The sequence below is a fragment of the Antedon mediterranea genome, chromosome 11, assembly GCF_964355755.1.
Source record: "Antedon mediterranea chromosome 11, ecAntMedi1.1, whole genome shotgun sequence".
Classification (NCBI taxonomy): domain Eukaryota; kingdom Metazoa; phylum Echinodermata; class Crinoidea; order Comatulida; family Antedonidae; genus Antedon; species Antedon mediterranea.
In genome coordinates, this window is record NC_092680.1 from 15,538,697 (window position 1) to 15,557,036 (window position 18,340).

At 32.4% G+C, this 18,340-nt stretch overlaps 1 protein-coding gene across 1 annotated transcript in view; it reads left to right on the forward strand.

Moving 5' to 3' along the window:
* The window catches only part of LOC140062227 (serine/threonine-protein kinase ULK3-like), a 42,744-nt gene extending 28,834 nt beyond the window's left edge, over positions 1 to 13,910 (forward strand). Inside the window, exon 14 of the mRNA XM_072108338.1 lies at positions 13,642 to 13,910. Coding sequence (XP_071964439.1) covers positions 13,642 to 13,658 — 17 coding nt within the window. The 3' untranslated portion in view covers positions 13,659 to 13,910. The remainder of the gene's footprint in view (positions 1 to 13,641) is intronic.
* Positions 13,911 to 18,340: the final 4,430 nt, after the last annotated feature.

Here is an 18,340-nt window from a genome sequence, read left to right on the forward strand (position 1 = left end):
AGATTATTGGTCCTTTATATCTTTACAACCATGGAAATTGACTATAAACAATCCGTTATTATTTCCACCGTCAAATACTGATATTGGTATAAAGATATTGTAATTGCTAAAAATTGCCACAGCTTTAATGTCCCTTCACAATTTTTTTATAAACTTAAGAACGGTAAAGTATAAAGATTTTGTTTGTGCATATTTTTAAAAATATCTGTAAAACTGAGAAAATCTCCTTTAATCTGTCATAACCTGATGTATCTTAATATTCTTTTCATTTGATTGGCTTATACAATAATCTTTATTTTATCTTGATTTACATATTTCTGCTTCAATCAGTTCTAAATAAATTCACTGAGTGAGAGTTGATTGTATAGGCTACTTATTATACCTTCTGCTTCCATTTAGTAAATTAGTTATTTATCTTGACTCAGATAATTATAGTAGAACTCATATTAAGCGAACACCTTTAATAGGAGTGCCCCTTATAACAAGAATTTAGGAATTGTCAGTAGCTGAAGTAAAGCATATTTCCTCTAATTTATTAACTAAAAAATGTCCCTTTTATAAAGGAGAAGTTCTGTAGATTGTTGTTGTACAGTATTGTAGTGTAAAATAGCAAACGTAACAATGTCACTATTTTCATACAATCTCTCGCTCACCCCCCCCCCCCCCTAAAATGAAATACTGTAGTGCTTTTCAATGTAAAGAACTGGCATAATAGAGAGTCCATATTAATAGTAATGTTATGTGTCTGTTATCATTTACATTTTGTTTGTATAGAGTGTTAGGTAGCTAGAATGAACATTAACTCTGTGGTCTATTACATTATTGCATACATAATCAGATAGATTTATCTTTATACTGTAGGCATATTCTCTCTTTATTTTTAATATTACTATAATTAACTTTATATTTTCTTTATTTTTTATTAATTATTAATATTACATTACAAAATTATTCTCGGAATCATTTACTAGTATTATTTTAACTTATGTACATCTAATAATTATTACAGCTACATTCATTCAAATGCACGTTATAACAGAACAGATTTTCAAATTACCGAAAAAATCTAAATATTTATGTGCTGTGCCTTTAGCAGTATTACTCAGTTTGTTGACCTTTGATCTGTTGTAAAGTCAATGTACGCTATATTTTATGAGGAGAATCAAAAGGAAACCAATTAGACAAAAACACGTACTGTATCTCCTTTGTTTAAAAAATTAGGATTTCTAGTATACTGTACCTCAACTGATAATTGCATGAATTTCACACTTACAGAAAAATCTAGCATTCAATTATATGCATCTGTATATGAGCATTAAAATCTTAAAGCTATACATTTTAAATTTAATTAAGTGGACTGCAATGGATGACTTTAGTTGGTCAACACAAATGATTTGCTAACATGAACCAACCAACTACATTACATACATTTGCCTCTCTCCATCCATGGGATTTGCCTTCGTCCATTTTCTTGTATTATCACTTGCCATTTTGTTTTTGTTACTTTTGTCTTCTGGACGTGAATAAATGTTCTTTGAATTGAATTGAATTGAATTGAATTGAATTGAATTGAATGGTCTACAAATTGGTAACTGGTATTGATGAAAACTAAACTGCGCTGATTACGGCTGCAACATTATGGGAGTCATATTATTATTCCTGAAATAATTTTTTTTTTATGATTTGAAATGAGAGCGCCCTCTCAACAGAAGTGACACAATGTTACATCATTTAAAATATGTAAAATAGATTGGTGAAAACCATAAATCAATTATTTAAAATTCCTACAAATACAGTATCGATCAATATATATTATATAAATTATAATATAAGCAACATTTTTGTGTCTCATTACAATTTAAAGTAATGATCATCATGGTATCAACACTTTCTTTATTTCTGTGTGCCATGTGCTATAGTATTATAAATTCACAAGCATAACAAAATTCTAAACTGCCTATAAATGAAATACTGAAAATTAATTAATTTATCAACCATAGAGCTAGATAAAGGAAAGTTGTAAGAATAAAAAAGGCTGCTTCAACTGAGATTCGTACCCAGAGTCTTTTGCTTTACTCATACAGACATCCTATGGACCACTGAGGCTTTCATTGTACCATTCAAATTCGATTAGATCGCGACTCTCACGAACACTTTGTTCTCAATTGTCACACAGGATCAATTTGGTTTACCCTCATCTTTGTACGATGTGTGTCTATATAATACTGTATTTCATTTAGTATTTTTGATTTAGCTTGTTGCTTATTCTATTTGTATCTTCATTGAGATTCAGCTGCTGATACCCACAGCATTGTCATTTTTTCAGTAATTTTACCTTTGGATTTTCAAATAGTGTTTTGATATTAATTGATGCTCATATTGAGTAAAAATCAAATCATTTTATTATTGATATATCATTTCATTGAAGCAAAAGAACTTTGTTCGAGATTTATTGGCAAGTAAACCAGACAAAATGTATGATCAGAAGGTGATTAAGGACCGTTATACAAAAAAAGTTATCATTGACATAAAAAAATGTTGTAATGATTATTAGAACAGTATGTTAGAATACAACGATCAACAATATAATTCAAATGTGTTTTTTTTTTCTTTTTTTTTTTGACACTGAATATAAATAAAAGATTTGATTAAAATGCATTCTAATTACACGTTTTACATTAAAGCTCTTGGCTATATTACTATAATGTTGTATAAATTGACGCAATTAACTATATATAGAACAATGTACTATGATATTATAGTCAATAAATCGATAAATTCTGACCTTTTTAGAATTTGCCTATTCATTCATCTTGGTTTATTTCCAATGTATTTTGTTACATAGTTCTGATAATAAAGCAAAACATTTTGCATTTTACATAAAGTTGCCATAATTATTAAAATAATACACAGAGGCTGTACAAGATAAAACTTAGTTTAAAAGGTGCTTTAGAGAAAATTCTTACTATCAAACAATAATTATGTATTTTGTAGAAGATTAGATTATATCCAACAATACAAAGTTTAACTTCTGGTTTAATAGTGATTTGATTTTTTCTTTATTTCAGCATCATAAAATCAATTTACATAAAATACAATGAATATACAGAAAACAAAAGATCAAAACATCAACAATATACAAACAGCGATTCCAAGTGCAAAAGGATTTTTTTTTTAACATTATAAGAATCATTTCTGTGATAGTTGTCATTTTGCAGAATTCAGTTACTGCTGTTTCTCCAAGCAGGCGCCTAACCAAAAAACAGTTATTTCAGCATTTAAGGTGTTCGGTCATGCATGAAATATTGCTGGTATTACATGTTTACTTGCATTAATCAATGTTTCGCCACCATCATGTAGCGAGCTAGATTAGTATGATGGTTTACTTGTTAACACTTCTAATCCGGTTACATTTAATTTATTCAATTTAAAGACTTGTCTCTCTTCAGGTTTTCTTCACCACTCAAAGTGTCAAAATAATAATGTTGTCAATAATTTGTCAATTGTTTGACGGCTAAGGTAGTGGTTTCTTGCCAGAATTTTAAATAAAGGGTTAAAATCATGGCATACAGTGCCAAGGGTTCAAATCCCAGCTTAGTACCATTAAGGGTTCAATTCCTGGCATATAGTGCCAATGGTTCAAATCCCAGCTTAGTACCATGAAGGGTTCAATTCCTGGCATACAGTACCAAGGGTTCAATTCCTGGCATACAGTGCCAAGGGTTCAAATCCCAGCTTAGTACCAAGGGTTCAATTCCTGGCATACAGTGCCAAGGGTTCAAATCCCAGCTTAGTACCATGAAGGGTTCAATTCCTGGCATACAGTGCCAAGGGTTCAAATCCCAGCTTAATACCATGAAGGGTTCAATTCCTGGCATACAGTGCCAATGGTTCAAATCCCAGCTTAGTACCATGAAGGTTCAATTCCTGGCATACAGTGCCAAGGGTTCAAATCCCAGCTTAGTACCATGAAGGGTTCCATTCCTGGTATACAGTGCCAAGGGTTCAAATCCCAGCTTAGTACCATGAAGGGTTCAATTTCTGCATACAGTGCCAAGGGTTTAAATCCCAGCTTAGTACCATGAAGGGTTCAATTCCTGGCATACAGTGCCAAGGGTTCAAATCCCAGCTTAGTACCATGAAGGGTTCAATTCCTGGCATACAGTGCCAAGGGTTCAAATCCCAGCTTAGTACCATGAAGGGTTCAATTCCTGGCATACAGTGCCAAGGGTTCAAATCCCAGCTTAGTACCATGAAGGGTTCAATTCCTGGCATACAGTGCCAATGGTTCAAATCCCAGCTTAGTACCATGAAGGGTTCAATTCCTGGCATACAGTGCCAAGTGTTCAAATCCCAGCTTAGTACCATAAAGGGTTCAATTCCTGGCATAGAGTGCCAAGGGTTCAAATCCCAACTTAGTACCATGAAGGGTTCAATTCCTGGCATACAACGTGCCAAGGGTTCAAATCCCAGCTTAGTACCATGAAGGGTTCAATTCCTGGCATACAGTGCCAAGGGTTCAAATCCCAGCTTAGTACCAAGGGTTCAATTCCTGGCATAGAGTGCCAAGGGTTAAAATCCCAGCTTAGTACCATGAAGGGTTCAATTCCTGGCATACAGTGCCAAGGGTTCAAATCCCAGCTTAGTACCATGAAGGGTTCACTTCCTGGCATACAGTACCAATGGTTCAATTCCTGGCATACAGTGCCAAGGGTTCAAATCTCAGCTTAGTACCATGAAGGGTTCAATTCCTGGCATAACAGTGCCAAGGGTTCAAATCCCAGCTTAGTACCATGAAGGGTTCAATTCTTGGCATACAGTGCCAAGGGTTCAAATCCCAGCTTGGTACCATGAAGGGTTCAATTCCTGGCATACAGTGCCAAGGGTTCAAATCCCAGCTTATAGTACCATGAAGGGTTCAATTCCTGGCATACAGTGCCAAGGGTTCAAATCCCAGCTTAGTACCATGAAGGGTTTAATTCCTGGCATACAGTGCCAAGGGTTCAAATCCCAGCTTAGTACCATGAAGGGTTCAATTCCTGGCATACAGTGCCAAGGATTCAAATCCCAGCTTAGTACCAAGGGTTCAATTCCTGGTATCAGATGCACCAAGGCTTCATATCCTAGCATACAGTATCAAGGGTTCGAATCCCAGCTTAGTCCCAAGTGTTCAATTCCTGGTATCAGATGCACCAACACTTCATATCCTAGCTTAGTCCTGGTATCAGATTTAGTTGTACAGTATCAAGGCTTCGTATCCTAGCATACAGTATCGAGGGTTCAATCCCAGCTTAGTATACTAAGGGTTCAAATCCAAGCTTAGTACTAAGGGTCAAATTCAAGATTAGTACAGACGTTTCTGATAACAGTGCTTGTTCATCATCAGCTAATATATATTATTTCTAATAAAATATTATCATTGTTTATTAATTAATAAAACAGTTATTATTTCTAAGTTATGCATTTATGAAATGTAAAGTTTTGATGTTGTTAGATAATTACTGCAACTAGACAATTTAGTTTGACAACATGTGTGTGACAGTGTGGTTGCTTTGTTTGTGTATTGTTCAAGATTGGTATTGTTCTTTTTTTATTGAGTGTTTTTATTCCTGCCATCTCTATTACAATATATATTTCACGACGGTTTTATTTTACAAGACAGATGGTCAAAACTAACTCTATTTCATATTCAGTAACTGACCAATATTTCTTCCTAAAGAAACCAGGACTTAAATGCCTCAGGTCATAGAAAATGTGTTGTAGTCAACAGCTTCTCTGTGAATGGGATAAAATTAAGTGAATCCCTGAACAAAGAGGAAAAGAACAAAGGCCTCGTCGCCTAATAGGTGGCTGACACACAGGGTTGTATTAGCTTTTGTTTATTTCCATAGAATTCATATCTTTTATAAATTTGTGTTTTTTTAAAAGTTATTTTCTATAAAGATGACATAGTGGACATTTACAAGAGAAAAATACTCCCACTTTTGCTAAAAATGTTATAAAAACATCTTAAATCCGATTTTGATTTTGTAATTTTTGTAAGAAAGTTTATTGTTATTAATATTAATAATAATAATAATATTGTTGTCATAGAGAACTTTAAACATTATAATTAAAAATGAGATTAATTTAATATTATTGTTATTTTCAATCTCATTTTCAAGAAAATGTTTATCTTTTTGATTCAGAGTAGGAGTTGTATGTACCTAAAAAGGTAAACACTTCCACATGTGTTATAACAACATCTAAAATCCGATTTTGATTTTGGTAATTTTTTTAAGAAATGTTATTGTTAATAATAATAATAATAATATTTTTGTCATAGATAACTTTAAAGCCCCCTTCCCTACGTTTTTTAGATCTAATTTAAGATCACAAACTATATTTAATGTAAAAATAATACTATATGGTCCTATTGCGATAACTTTTTTCGTCTTTAAACGGTTAAAAATGTGAAAAATAAGTTGATCCTAATAATTATAGCGGCCCGCTATAAATCCCAAAATACATTGCGCGCGGATTGATATTTTTGTTTTTCACCTGTAATTCGCCCACTCTTCGATCAATCGTGAGGCCAAAACAAATGGAAGACTCCCTAACTTTTCAGCAAAAATACCGGGTTTTCCCCAATTTGTATCAAAAATAGAAAGACAATTAATGCAGCAACTATACAACGTCAGGCTAGGTATATATGTTTACCAGCTAGGCCTACAAAACTAAGCCTAGCTAGGCTAGGCCTAAGACTGTCCACGAGAGGTCGATCGCCGCGAGCTACTTAGGTAGTGCATTGTTTCTCACTTTTTATCATAATTTACCATAAAACGTACATTTAAGACAAGGAATGACATGGTTTAATGTTTTTAAAGTGATATATGTATTATTTTCCAAAAAAACGTCCAAAATTGCAGGGAAGGGGTGTTTAAACTTTATAATTAAAAAATGAGAATAATTTAATATTATTATTTTAATTCAATCTCATTGTCAAAAAATGTTTATGAAATATATATTGTAATGGAGATGGCAAGAATAAAAACACTCAATAAAAAAAGAACAATACCAATCTAGAACAATACACATATAAAGCAACCACACTGTCACACACACATTGTCAAACTGAATCAAAATGTATCTTTTTGATTCAGAGTAGGAGTTTTGTATGTACCTACCTTTATTAACCCCAGGGGAATGCTCAAAATAAGACTTCTGCTTACTACTATAAATTCTGTGGTCCTTAAGGTTCAAATCTTCCCTACTATTTAAATTGCATTTTAAAAACTTGACTTTGTGAATAACAAACTATGATTTAAAAAAAAGGCTTTTATATGATTGTATAAAGGTCAATTTACACAGACGAGCGGTAACAGAGGCGGAAAACTGTTTGCTTGTCCCACGTAGATTGTGTACCTATCCTGAGTGGGTTTCCACTCAACCGCCAGTCCACCCCGCATTTTGTTGTTGAGTCGCTTACCGTTTACCGCTCGTCAGTGTAAATTGACACCTGGTTCATAAGAGAAGTTAAAAGGTTAATAAGAAATAAAGTATTCAGTTTTTTGGGTGGATGTTTTATGCTTGTGGAATATGTTGAATGTGGCTGTTAAATAACACATGATAATACAAATACAAATAAACATAACAAAACCCATGATGGTGACAGGATTAAACAAAGACAAACTTATTGCTGTACAAATTGTCTCAGCCGTCAAAAAAGGCCCATTTATATCCATCCCAGTATCAAGACTGTGTATATTTAAACCTTATAAACAGATGGCAATTTCAGTCATTTTTATGGTTAGCTTTGTGTGGGGAAAAGAAACATTATCCACCATAAGTAGCATATTAACTTAATATCTGTCCACCTTGCTAGCTAATCATGCTCAATGGTAAATTATGTATGTCTTTTGCCAATTGGTCTTAATTATCTCATAATCCTCTAAGGAATAACTGCACTTTAATATTACATTTAAATTATAAACTATATTACACTTTTACATATATCTAGGATGAAGAATATGTAAAATATTTTATTTTGTTTCCTTTTTGGCGAAGTTCTTTTAAAATCATTAATCTTTTCTTCAAATTAAATGTTGTTCAACATAATTCATGTTCATTTATTTTATTTGTTTATTTAATTTTTGTTTATATGCATCTTGCGATTCAAGTAATTTGTCCACATCACAAAAAAACGCCACCGCTTGTGATTGATTGCATCCACATTGGAACTAAATAATAAAGAAGCTCAACCACAACAACAGGCTCATCCACCACAACAACAGGCTCATCCACCACAACAACAGGCTCATCCACCACAACAAGAAGCTCACCCACAACAACCAGAAACTCACCCACAACAACCAGAAGCTCAACCACCACAACAAGAAGCTAACCCACAACAACAAGAAGCTAACCCACAGTAACAAGCTAACCCAAAACAAGAAGCTCATCCAAAACAAGAAGCTCACCCACCACAATAAGAAGCTCACCCACCACAACAAGAAGCTAACCCACAACAACAAGCTAACCCACAACAACAAGAAGTTAACCCACAACAACAAGGAGCTCACGAACAACAACAAGAAGCTCAACCACAACAACCCAACAAGAAGAAGCTCATTCACCACAACAAGAAGCTCACCCACAACAACAAGAAGCTAACCCACAACAAGAAGCTCAACCACAACAACCCAACAAGAAGAAGCTCATTCACCACAACAACAAGCTAACCCACAACAAGAAGCTCATCCAAAACAAGAAGCTCACCCACCACAATAAGAAGCTCACCCACCACAACAAGAAGCTAACCCAACAAGACGCTAACCCACAACAACAAGAAGCTAACCCACAACAACAAGAAGCTAACCCAAAACAACAAGAAGCTAACCCACAACAACAAGAAGCTCAACCACAACAACCCAACAAGAAGAAGCTCATTCACCACAACAAGAAGCTCACCCACAACAACAAGAAGCTAACCCACAACAACCAGAAGCTCAACCACCACAAGAAGCTCATCCAAAACAAGAAGCTCACCCACCACAATAAGAAGCTCACCCACCACAACAAGAAGCTAACCCACAACAAAAAGCTCAACCACCACAACAAGAAGCTCATCCACCACAACAAGAAGCTCACCCAACAAGAAGCTAACCCACAACAACAAGAAGCTCATCCACAACTCACCCAACAAGAAGCTAACCCTTGACAACCAGAAGCTCAACCACAACAACAAGAAGCTCACCCACAACAACAAGAAGCTCAACCAACAAGAAGCTAACCCACAACAACAAGAAGCTAACCCACAACAAGGAGCTCACTAACAACAACAAGAAGCTAACCCACAACAAGAAGTTCAACCACAACAACCCAACAACAAGAAGCTCACACGCAACAACCAGAAGCTCAACCACCACAACAAGAAGCTAACCCACAACAACAAGAAGTCAACCCACAACAAGAAGCTCATCCAAAACAAGTGATTTTGGCTCAGACTGTAGAAATATTATATGAAAAAAGTGATCCCAAACAGCAGTTTTAGATTCTTAATTTCCATTTGGAATTAATATCTCAATAATAATTATTATAATGTCTTTAATGTTTTACTTGTGCATGTTATCATCATCATCATCCCACAGTACAAGGTTCAATGATTCACTAGGTTCACATTATTAAACATTCATGTATCTTAACATCACATCTCTTTGTGAGTTATTTTTCCTGTTCATTGCCTTTGTGGTGTGTTAATGAACCAACACATAATATTGTGTCTCAACCAGAGACTAAATATCTAGCCAACATCTGTCTGCTATGTTTACTGTTTTGTCATTAGTCTAGTCATTAAAAAAGTGATATTGAATGTCAGTAAATGTACATTTATGTATGGTGGTAATAATAGATGGAAACTTGAAATTGAATGTGATAATAATTCACAATCTTTCAAAATAAATGTTGTGAAAAACATAGTTAATGCAGTTTTTTTTCTATTAAATATACATTAATTACATTACTGCACCTATATGATCATCCTTCTATAGTAATATTCTTCCAAATTTAACAATCTTGTGATAGAAATATTCTCAGATTTTTTTTTTTCAGTAAAATAAATAAATAACAAATAAAGCAGTTTCTATCTCTTTCACAATATTAGTATTATCTATTATCTACCCACATAAAAATATATATATCCAAAAGGCAAATTACTGAAAAAATGACAATGCTGTGGGTATCAGTGGCTGGATCTCAATGGAGATACAAAAAAAAGGCGAAAAGCTAAATCAAAACGATAAAGTAAAACACCCAGAAAAGTTAGCAGAGCTTTCGGGCAACACTAGCCCTTCATCAGTGCAATATGTATATATATAAATAATAAATAAATAAATATATATCTCGGTTGGGGCGACTTTTTCTCATTCTCCCAGATTTCCTCATCTTTATCGTTTCAAAAATTAATTAAATAATTTTCAGTGTATCACCGGGCGGTTTGGAATTTATTTCTATGCCTGTTGTGTTTATATAAATATTATTATTATTTTCAAAATAAAAAACCATTTTTAAACAAAAACTACAGTATAGAAAAAAACACCTACAGTGTTTCATATAAAACAAGCAAACATAAGTGTGAAAATCAAAAAATGTTTACAGTTATTTTAATAGTAATATAAATATTCATATTATTATTAATATTGTTTTAGTTGTAATGATTGTGTATACCTTGCAAGTTGGACAGTTGTAATTAAATTGTGGTACAATATTCATTCCATGCAAAGTTCATGCATACTTTTAAGATAGCAAAATTATAAATGTGTTGATTGATCAACCTCTAATTACTAAACATTGCATCCACTAGCCTAGGTAGAATTTAAAGGGAGCACCCTGATTTATGTTTAAATATATATAAAATATAACTAAAATATATATAATATAAAATCATAACCATTCATATGAAATATTATTAGTGAATTTTAATATTTTACTATATGTCATGTTCATTTTTTTTTTATTTATTGAAGAAAAAAATTCAGTGTTTTACTTATTTAATAGTATTTCCCAGCTTTTAACTTGTCCATGGTCCAAATGGTCACATTTGCTTGTTGGTAAATGTTGTGTAGTTATACTGTAGTGTTTCCCAGGGACCTGCTTTTAATTTTACCAGGGTCCTAATGGTCACACATGCTTGTTAGTAAATGTTGCACTGTAGTTATTGTGTTTCCCAGGGACCTATACTATAAACTATAAACTTGTTAAATGATGTACAGTAGTTGTAGTGTTTCCCAGGGACCTGTATACAATTTATCCAGGGTCCTAAATGGTCACACATGCTTGTTGTTGCTAAATACTGCATGTGTAGTTGTTGCTGCAGGTTAACTTTATAAGTCCTTTGTGATGTATGATAAATGAAGATTGATATCGTGTTGATGGGTATTGTCAATGATAAATACGATATCTAGTTTTCCGTTACCATGACGAATTTAGCATTTTGTCATGTATATAAGCCATGATTATTTTGCATAAATTTTTGAAAATTATGTTAAAGATTTAATTTTTGTCTTTCATAAACATATTTGTCATCAGTGGCGGCCCGAGAATCAAATAAGCAATCTCATGAATCTTACTATAACTCACCAAATATATGTCTGTTTGTCCTGTTTTATTCAGAATCAGATTAGGGGTCGCACGGTCCCCCGGTCAGGGGAGTGGGGTTTACAGCTCGGTATAAGAAAGAATGAGTGTGAGTTTTTTAGGATTGAACAGTCAAAGTCAAATCTCAAAATGCTGATATTTTAAATGGGTATGCTTGTAGTAATAAGAATTATAATTTTTTTTTTCAAGATTAAAAGCATCAGACGTCATAAAGATAGTCCCAGTCCTTTTCTTTATTAGACCATTTTCTCTTCCAAGCAAATAGTAATGTATCAATGAATTACCTCTATTTTCTTGACACCAAAATAGGAAACTAATGATTTGTTTGATAACACATGATTTCAATCAAGAATCTTTTATAAAACAAATTTCCTGATTCTTGACATATGTTGAAAATTGAAATAATGTTGAACATGAAAGGTTCAATGAAAGTTTACTGTCATCTTTATATAATATATCTGTGAATTTGATGAAAATCCTGTTTCAGCTTTCCATACATCATGATTTGCATGTCATCATTCTAACAATCCCATATTTATGAGAATTATGAATTATTAAATTAATTATTCAATTCAATAATTGTAAATCATATTGGTTTATTCAACATACAGTACTTGCATTTCTTCAATTAAAACTACACATTATTCAGTTTTGAGTATAAGAAATTTGATGTATGTATGATGCTTTTATGTTTCTCTAAAATATATTTGTTATATTTTAAATAAGATGTTTGTACAGGTATAGGAAGAATAATAATAATAATAATAAATATCATTTATAAAGCGCAAGAGACAAAGGTTTCAAAGCGCTGTGTTTTCCAAGATCTGTGCAAAGTAGTAGCGTGTGATTATGCGTCTCTGAAGAGATGAGTTTTGAGTTTAGTTTTAAATGTGATTACAGATTTTGATGAGCGTATTTCGAGGGGTAGAGTGTTCCAGAGTTTTGGGGCTGCGACAGCGAAAGCACGATCACCGTAAAACCGAGTTCTGGACTGAAATACATATAAAGAAAGGGAAGGAGGGACTATTTTATATTTTGCCCCATGATTTTAATATCTTAAAAGGTATTTTCTTGAGAAAAGGATGTTGCAAGTAGAGTAGAATAAAAATAAATAGTGGCACATAGGAAAAGGAATGGAGCAAGGAGAGTGAAAAAAAGAGGTTAGGTTAGTTAGCATGTAGTAAATGAATAAACTGAGTTGAGTGTGACGGGGTGTTGAGCTTGTGGTGCCCAGCTTACCACTTAAACATTTCTATTTTTTAGTATATAATTGTCTCAACTACTTATGTTTACTTTGTCAACATTGTATTTTGTTTCCAATGTTACCACCACCATTAACGCTGTTCAGCCAAATAGTCTTCTGCCTTTTCCCCCTCTGCTTATTTCTGCTGTGAAGTTTCTCCAAAGTATTCTGTCAGATGCTGCTATGTTCTTTAATTTCTGTAGGTCCATTGTAATTTTGAATTGTGTTGGTAGTGTGGTAGTTGGATCTGATAATATTAGTGCTTTTAAGTCCCTTTTCAATGTTATTGGTAAAGTGCACACTGGTCTCCCTCTGAAGTAACAGTCAACTGCTGTATTTGTTTCTTTAGCCTTAACAATATATGTTCAAATAGTCCCAACTAATTTGCATCTTTGTGATCGTTTTGGTTTGAGATGTTTTAAATATGTGGAAGAATTGCATCGTTGGAATTACCCACGTAATGAAATCAACAAAATAAATTCTTTAAAAAAATCATTCTGGAAATATAAGATAACCATATGCTGTGTTTGATAACAATAATATTATTTATTATTCCATAATAGAAACTTTGTAGATTTCCTTTGTTTTATGTAGGAAAAATGCATGTTGATATATTTATTGTCAATCATTATCGTCATAGTGTAAATGGGCCTCTATGCCCATCACCAAAGTACACACACATACTGTGTACATTGCACTTGGCATTTCCAAATAGATTGTGTTAAAACATGTTATAATAATGAATTTGGTATTATATTTTTCAGGGTGTGTTATACAGTAGTGCAGTTTTGCAACACCTGCAATGAAAGTTTGAACCCATAATATTCCACAAATATCAATACAACTTCATTCCTATTGGTTTGTACATTGCAATATGTAAATTATGAAATGTTTTAATGCTATTATTAATGTATACTAAAATTGTATTTATTTTTTTGCATTAAATATGCAGTTTTGCATAAATGTTCAAAGTTTAATTTTGTGATTTATTACATTCTGAAATAATTAAGATGTATGTAAATATCATAATAATATTTTAGGGATATGTAGACACAATTTACACTCGGACTGTAATATAATTTAAAGGTATGTGAAACTGTATAATATAGAGTATATTCATGTAAAATATACCATTTTACTAATTATATTACTTTAAACAAGTTTGTTTGCTATTAGGCCTATATATACCAACCAACCATACTTATATATTGGTGATCTCACAAAAGCTTATTAAAGTCATGAGTTGTCGTCTGTATCTTCAGTATGGGACGAAATATTAAATGGTCTCTGTCGCTCTTGGCAATTTGTCTGGTATGTCTCACAGTTTCTGATTCTGATTTATTTATTTTTCTTATCAGTTCGATTATGTAAGGAATTACTTATTTTATAGAAATATGTTGGGAGAATGTTACATATATATACAATATCACTGATATAGACCACCTATAGTATTAGTATTAAAAATTTTTAAATCGGTTATTAATTGTGTTATCTGTTCATATTCTAGTTACCAATGATTTCATTCATTTGGTATGATTGTCATATTTTTTTCTGAACTTCTATTTTTATGTTTGAAAGAAACATTTATCAACTCAATTTCATATCATGACAATTATCTTTCTCATTAGTCACCACAATTTTCATTTTGATTACATCTACACCATGTATTTGAATATTGGATATTGTGACGTCATCATATGGCCAGTTGAATCGCGTTTGTCCAATTATCTTTCAACTTTTAATATATTGTTGCTCAGACAATTACCTGTCGAAATGTTCGTCTTTATGTCTAATGTTGATGATTTCATCATACCAATTTCACCTATGCTATTACAGTTGACCCTCTGTGAGCGGCCACCTCCCTTAAAACCGCAATTTGAAAAGCCTGTTTGTTCTTCCTATCTAATCATTTGGTATCTCCCGTAAGCGGCCACCTCCCGTAAACGGCCGCGGCCACTTTTTATTTTACTGAAAACTAGAATTTTTTTATGATAAATTACCTCCCGTAAGCGGCTACACGAAACATTCATAATGACTTTTGACATATATCTGTAACTGTGTCCGTTTGATACTTGTATATTCTAGAAATAAGCCTCTACTCCACAATATACAGTACTACCGCAGGGAAAATTTTCATTAAAAAATTTTGTTTAGCAATATTGCTAATCAAACTGATTTTTAAGTCGAGAAACATAGTTTTGTATTGTATTTTTTGCTACACAATTTTCAAAATGTGTAGCAATAAGGTTGTTTTGTATAGCTTTTTGCTACGCTACACTGGCGAAAATGTTCCCTGTACCGTATAGTAACGTTTAGACTTTTAGGACTTTGTTCATTTCAGACTATATTTACGTTACAAAAAAATGTTTACTACTGATTGTAGTATAATAGTAATATAATATAATAAATTATTTCTTAAATTATTAAATAGAATATAAAAAAAACATTAATTCAGAAAGAACAATAATTAAAATTGTTGCGTCAAAAAGTTGAGCGGCGTTTTTTTTTCAGTCTTGTTTATAAATTAAATGTTGGTAACATTATCACATGTATCACCTATAATTCGTCAAAATGACGAATTAAATTCTGGTTATATTATAGTTTTTTATTTAATATATAATTATTTTAAATAAAAAATACAGTGCTTATTCCATTGTCTAGGCGATATATTAACAAACTTTAAAGATGTATTGTCCCCTAAAAACTGAAATATAAAGATAGGCACAATGGACCATTCAAAACAAAATAGGTACAGTAAAGGGTTGGTTTTTTAGCAGTGATGTAATTTGGACGGCCATGTTACCGTCGCTCGACATAAGCTTTAGAGAGAATCGATTTATAACGTGCTTAATAGCAACAAACGAAAAACATCTTAACTTTGTTTACAGTTATTGGCTAATATTGTTTTTCTTAAAACGTATGATACTTTATAGAAAGATATGTTTGATGAATAATGCCAAAGTTTTCACTTAAGCAATTTTCTTAAACTTAAGCAACAGGATTAATAAATGCCATCGGGATAAACCTCAAATGTAGAAAACGTCTTAGGCCTATCATAATGGCTATCTTGATATTTTTTTTCTTGGTTTAGTATTTCAAGATTTTCAGTAGGCCTACTTATTTAGGCTTATTTTGGGGCACTATGAATCAGTTAAACACTTTTGATAGATTATCTTAATATTATCTTACTCCCGGTATTTTTAAAAATTATAATCCTAAACAAATACGTTTTTTCTTAAAATTTGGATGACGTACTTCATAAATGCTTTAATCGGTTTTTTAATAGTAAATTTTGTCCGAAACAGAAGTTAAGCAAAAATATTTTTACATTTTTTTCTTAGTTCTTGGAAAACGTACCGTACTCCATAAATACTCATTTTTTCACTTAAGCACTTTATGATTATCTTCACAAAAATAATAAATAGAAGCCAGCCTATAGCAATGTAGATCTAGAATGTTTAAATTTTTCTCTACACTAGGCCTTGATGATAGATTCTCAAATGTTTTTGAACTAACATAAAGCACACAAATATTAACGTATTTATTCCCTTGAATTGTAGATGACAATAAGTTCATTTCCATAAGATAAAAATGATATAACTGTAGAGACAATAAAACTTTTGATCTCAACACAATAATGTAAAACATTATAATATGTTCATGTTAATAAACAAAAAAGAAATGCCTGCAAGGCCTTTGATTTTCCACGTAACCACATAATTATTTTGATATATAAATTATGCATTTTTATCTCAACTCGATGAATATCTTAACAATATTTCGAGTAAATCCTATGGGTTTTTTTGTAATATATTCCTATGTTATTCGTGTTTTTCTTTATTGTCAATAATTAATTAACTTTTGGTGTATAATATAATAATAATAATATACACATCGGTATATGTATTTAGGCCTAATATTATCTCTATGTTATTATGCATTGTCGTAACGCTATAAATATTGAAAATAGAGAAGTGTAAACATCATAAAAATAAGGAAAAAAGGGTAGAAAACGGAAATTTAACGTTATGAAAATGAAATTTGAATATACAAATACTGTAATAATATGAATGATTAAATGAATAAATGTGTTGGTTAACCACAAAAGGTAAAAACAAAAATAAACATTTCAATATCGCACAGTGCTCATTATGGATCTCATGTATTGAATATACCTTTATATCTATCAAAAGTCATCCTAACTCATCTCGTTTTGTTTTTATTTTATTGAGCTCTGCCTCCACGTATCGGAACACTCTGCCTAGATGAGCTGAAACAGTTACCTTTTATGCCTAAATATTGAAACAGGCCTTTAACCATATTTATTAAAACAACGTATAATATCCCCTGTTATGAATGGTAAAACCTTTCTGGGTTCTCTTCCTCGGAATTGATGCATTTCAAGTAAGCCGTGATCATCTTGAAATTGTAATTTTTACGCTGGCCTGGCAGGTCACTTTAATCTTGGTCAACGAATCAAGTCTAATCCGATTAGAAAGCCTATAGTCATGATATGTATTATCATCGTAATAAATGTGTATGCTTAATTTGTTCAAATCATTTCAGGTTTAATTTCGTTTATCTAATTATTCAAGTGGTTCTAACACTACCAAAACGAGAATGATTCTAATACTTAATCAATATACACATTCTTATTAATTTAATCTAAAAATCTGTTTTAACCAAATTGACTGCGACACTAATTGAACTGTATTCCATCTTGGAAACAGTCGTCTTTTTCTATAACAATACATTCTGATGCATTATAAATAACTAAAGTGTTTGTGGGAGAGTGGGAGGTACTCCGCTCATTCCTCGCAAACAAGTTTGAATTACTTCCCAATACCTCTTACGAATGCCTACATATTTCTTTTACCTGAGTGGGGAGGAACATATAGATAAAACGCAACACTATTTGTGTTACATGTGTGGTTAGGAACAAGGAAATCTAGGAATAAGGTAGATAGAGGACCCAAGGCTGCGGTGACCGAATCGAAGACTTCAACCGACAACTTCCAGATTACAAGCGCAATACATACCGCACAAAATGCTTAGTACAGTAATTGCATTTGTCTCCCGGTTGTTATATTTATTTTGAAATGTTTCTTTTCTACAAGTATTTTCTAATTGATTTTGTTTTATGGATTTCCGCATTTGTTACATTTTTTTTCTCGTAAGTGTTTTGTGACATGATGTGAAAATCGAAGACATTACATGAAGCCATAATAAATCATAGGTGTGTCAAACTGTGGTAAAGTGTTCTGAAATTCTTCGAATTTACCGACATCACTCAGTTTATGATACTTATACGTGCTCATTCCTGGGTTAACGTTTTTGTCTAAAGCGTGGTTCCCACTAAAGACGCAACGCGAGTTGACCATTGACGGAAGCGACAGTTCGAATAATTCATCACCTGTGATTGGTCAGATCACTTTTACCTTGCGCTTGAGCTTGATTCCCACT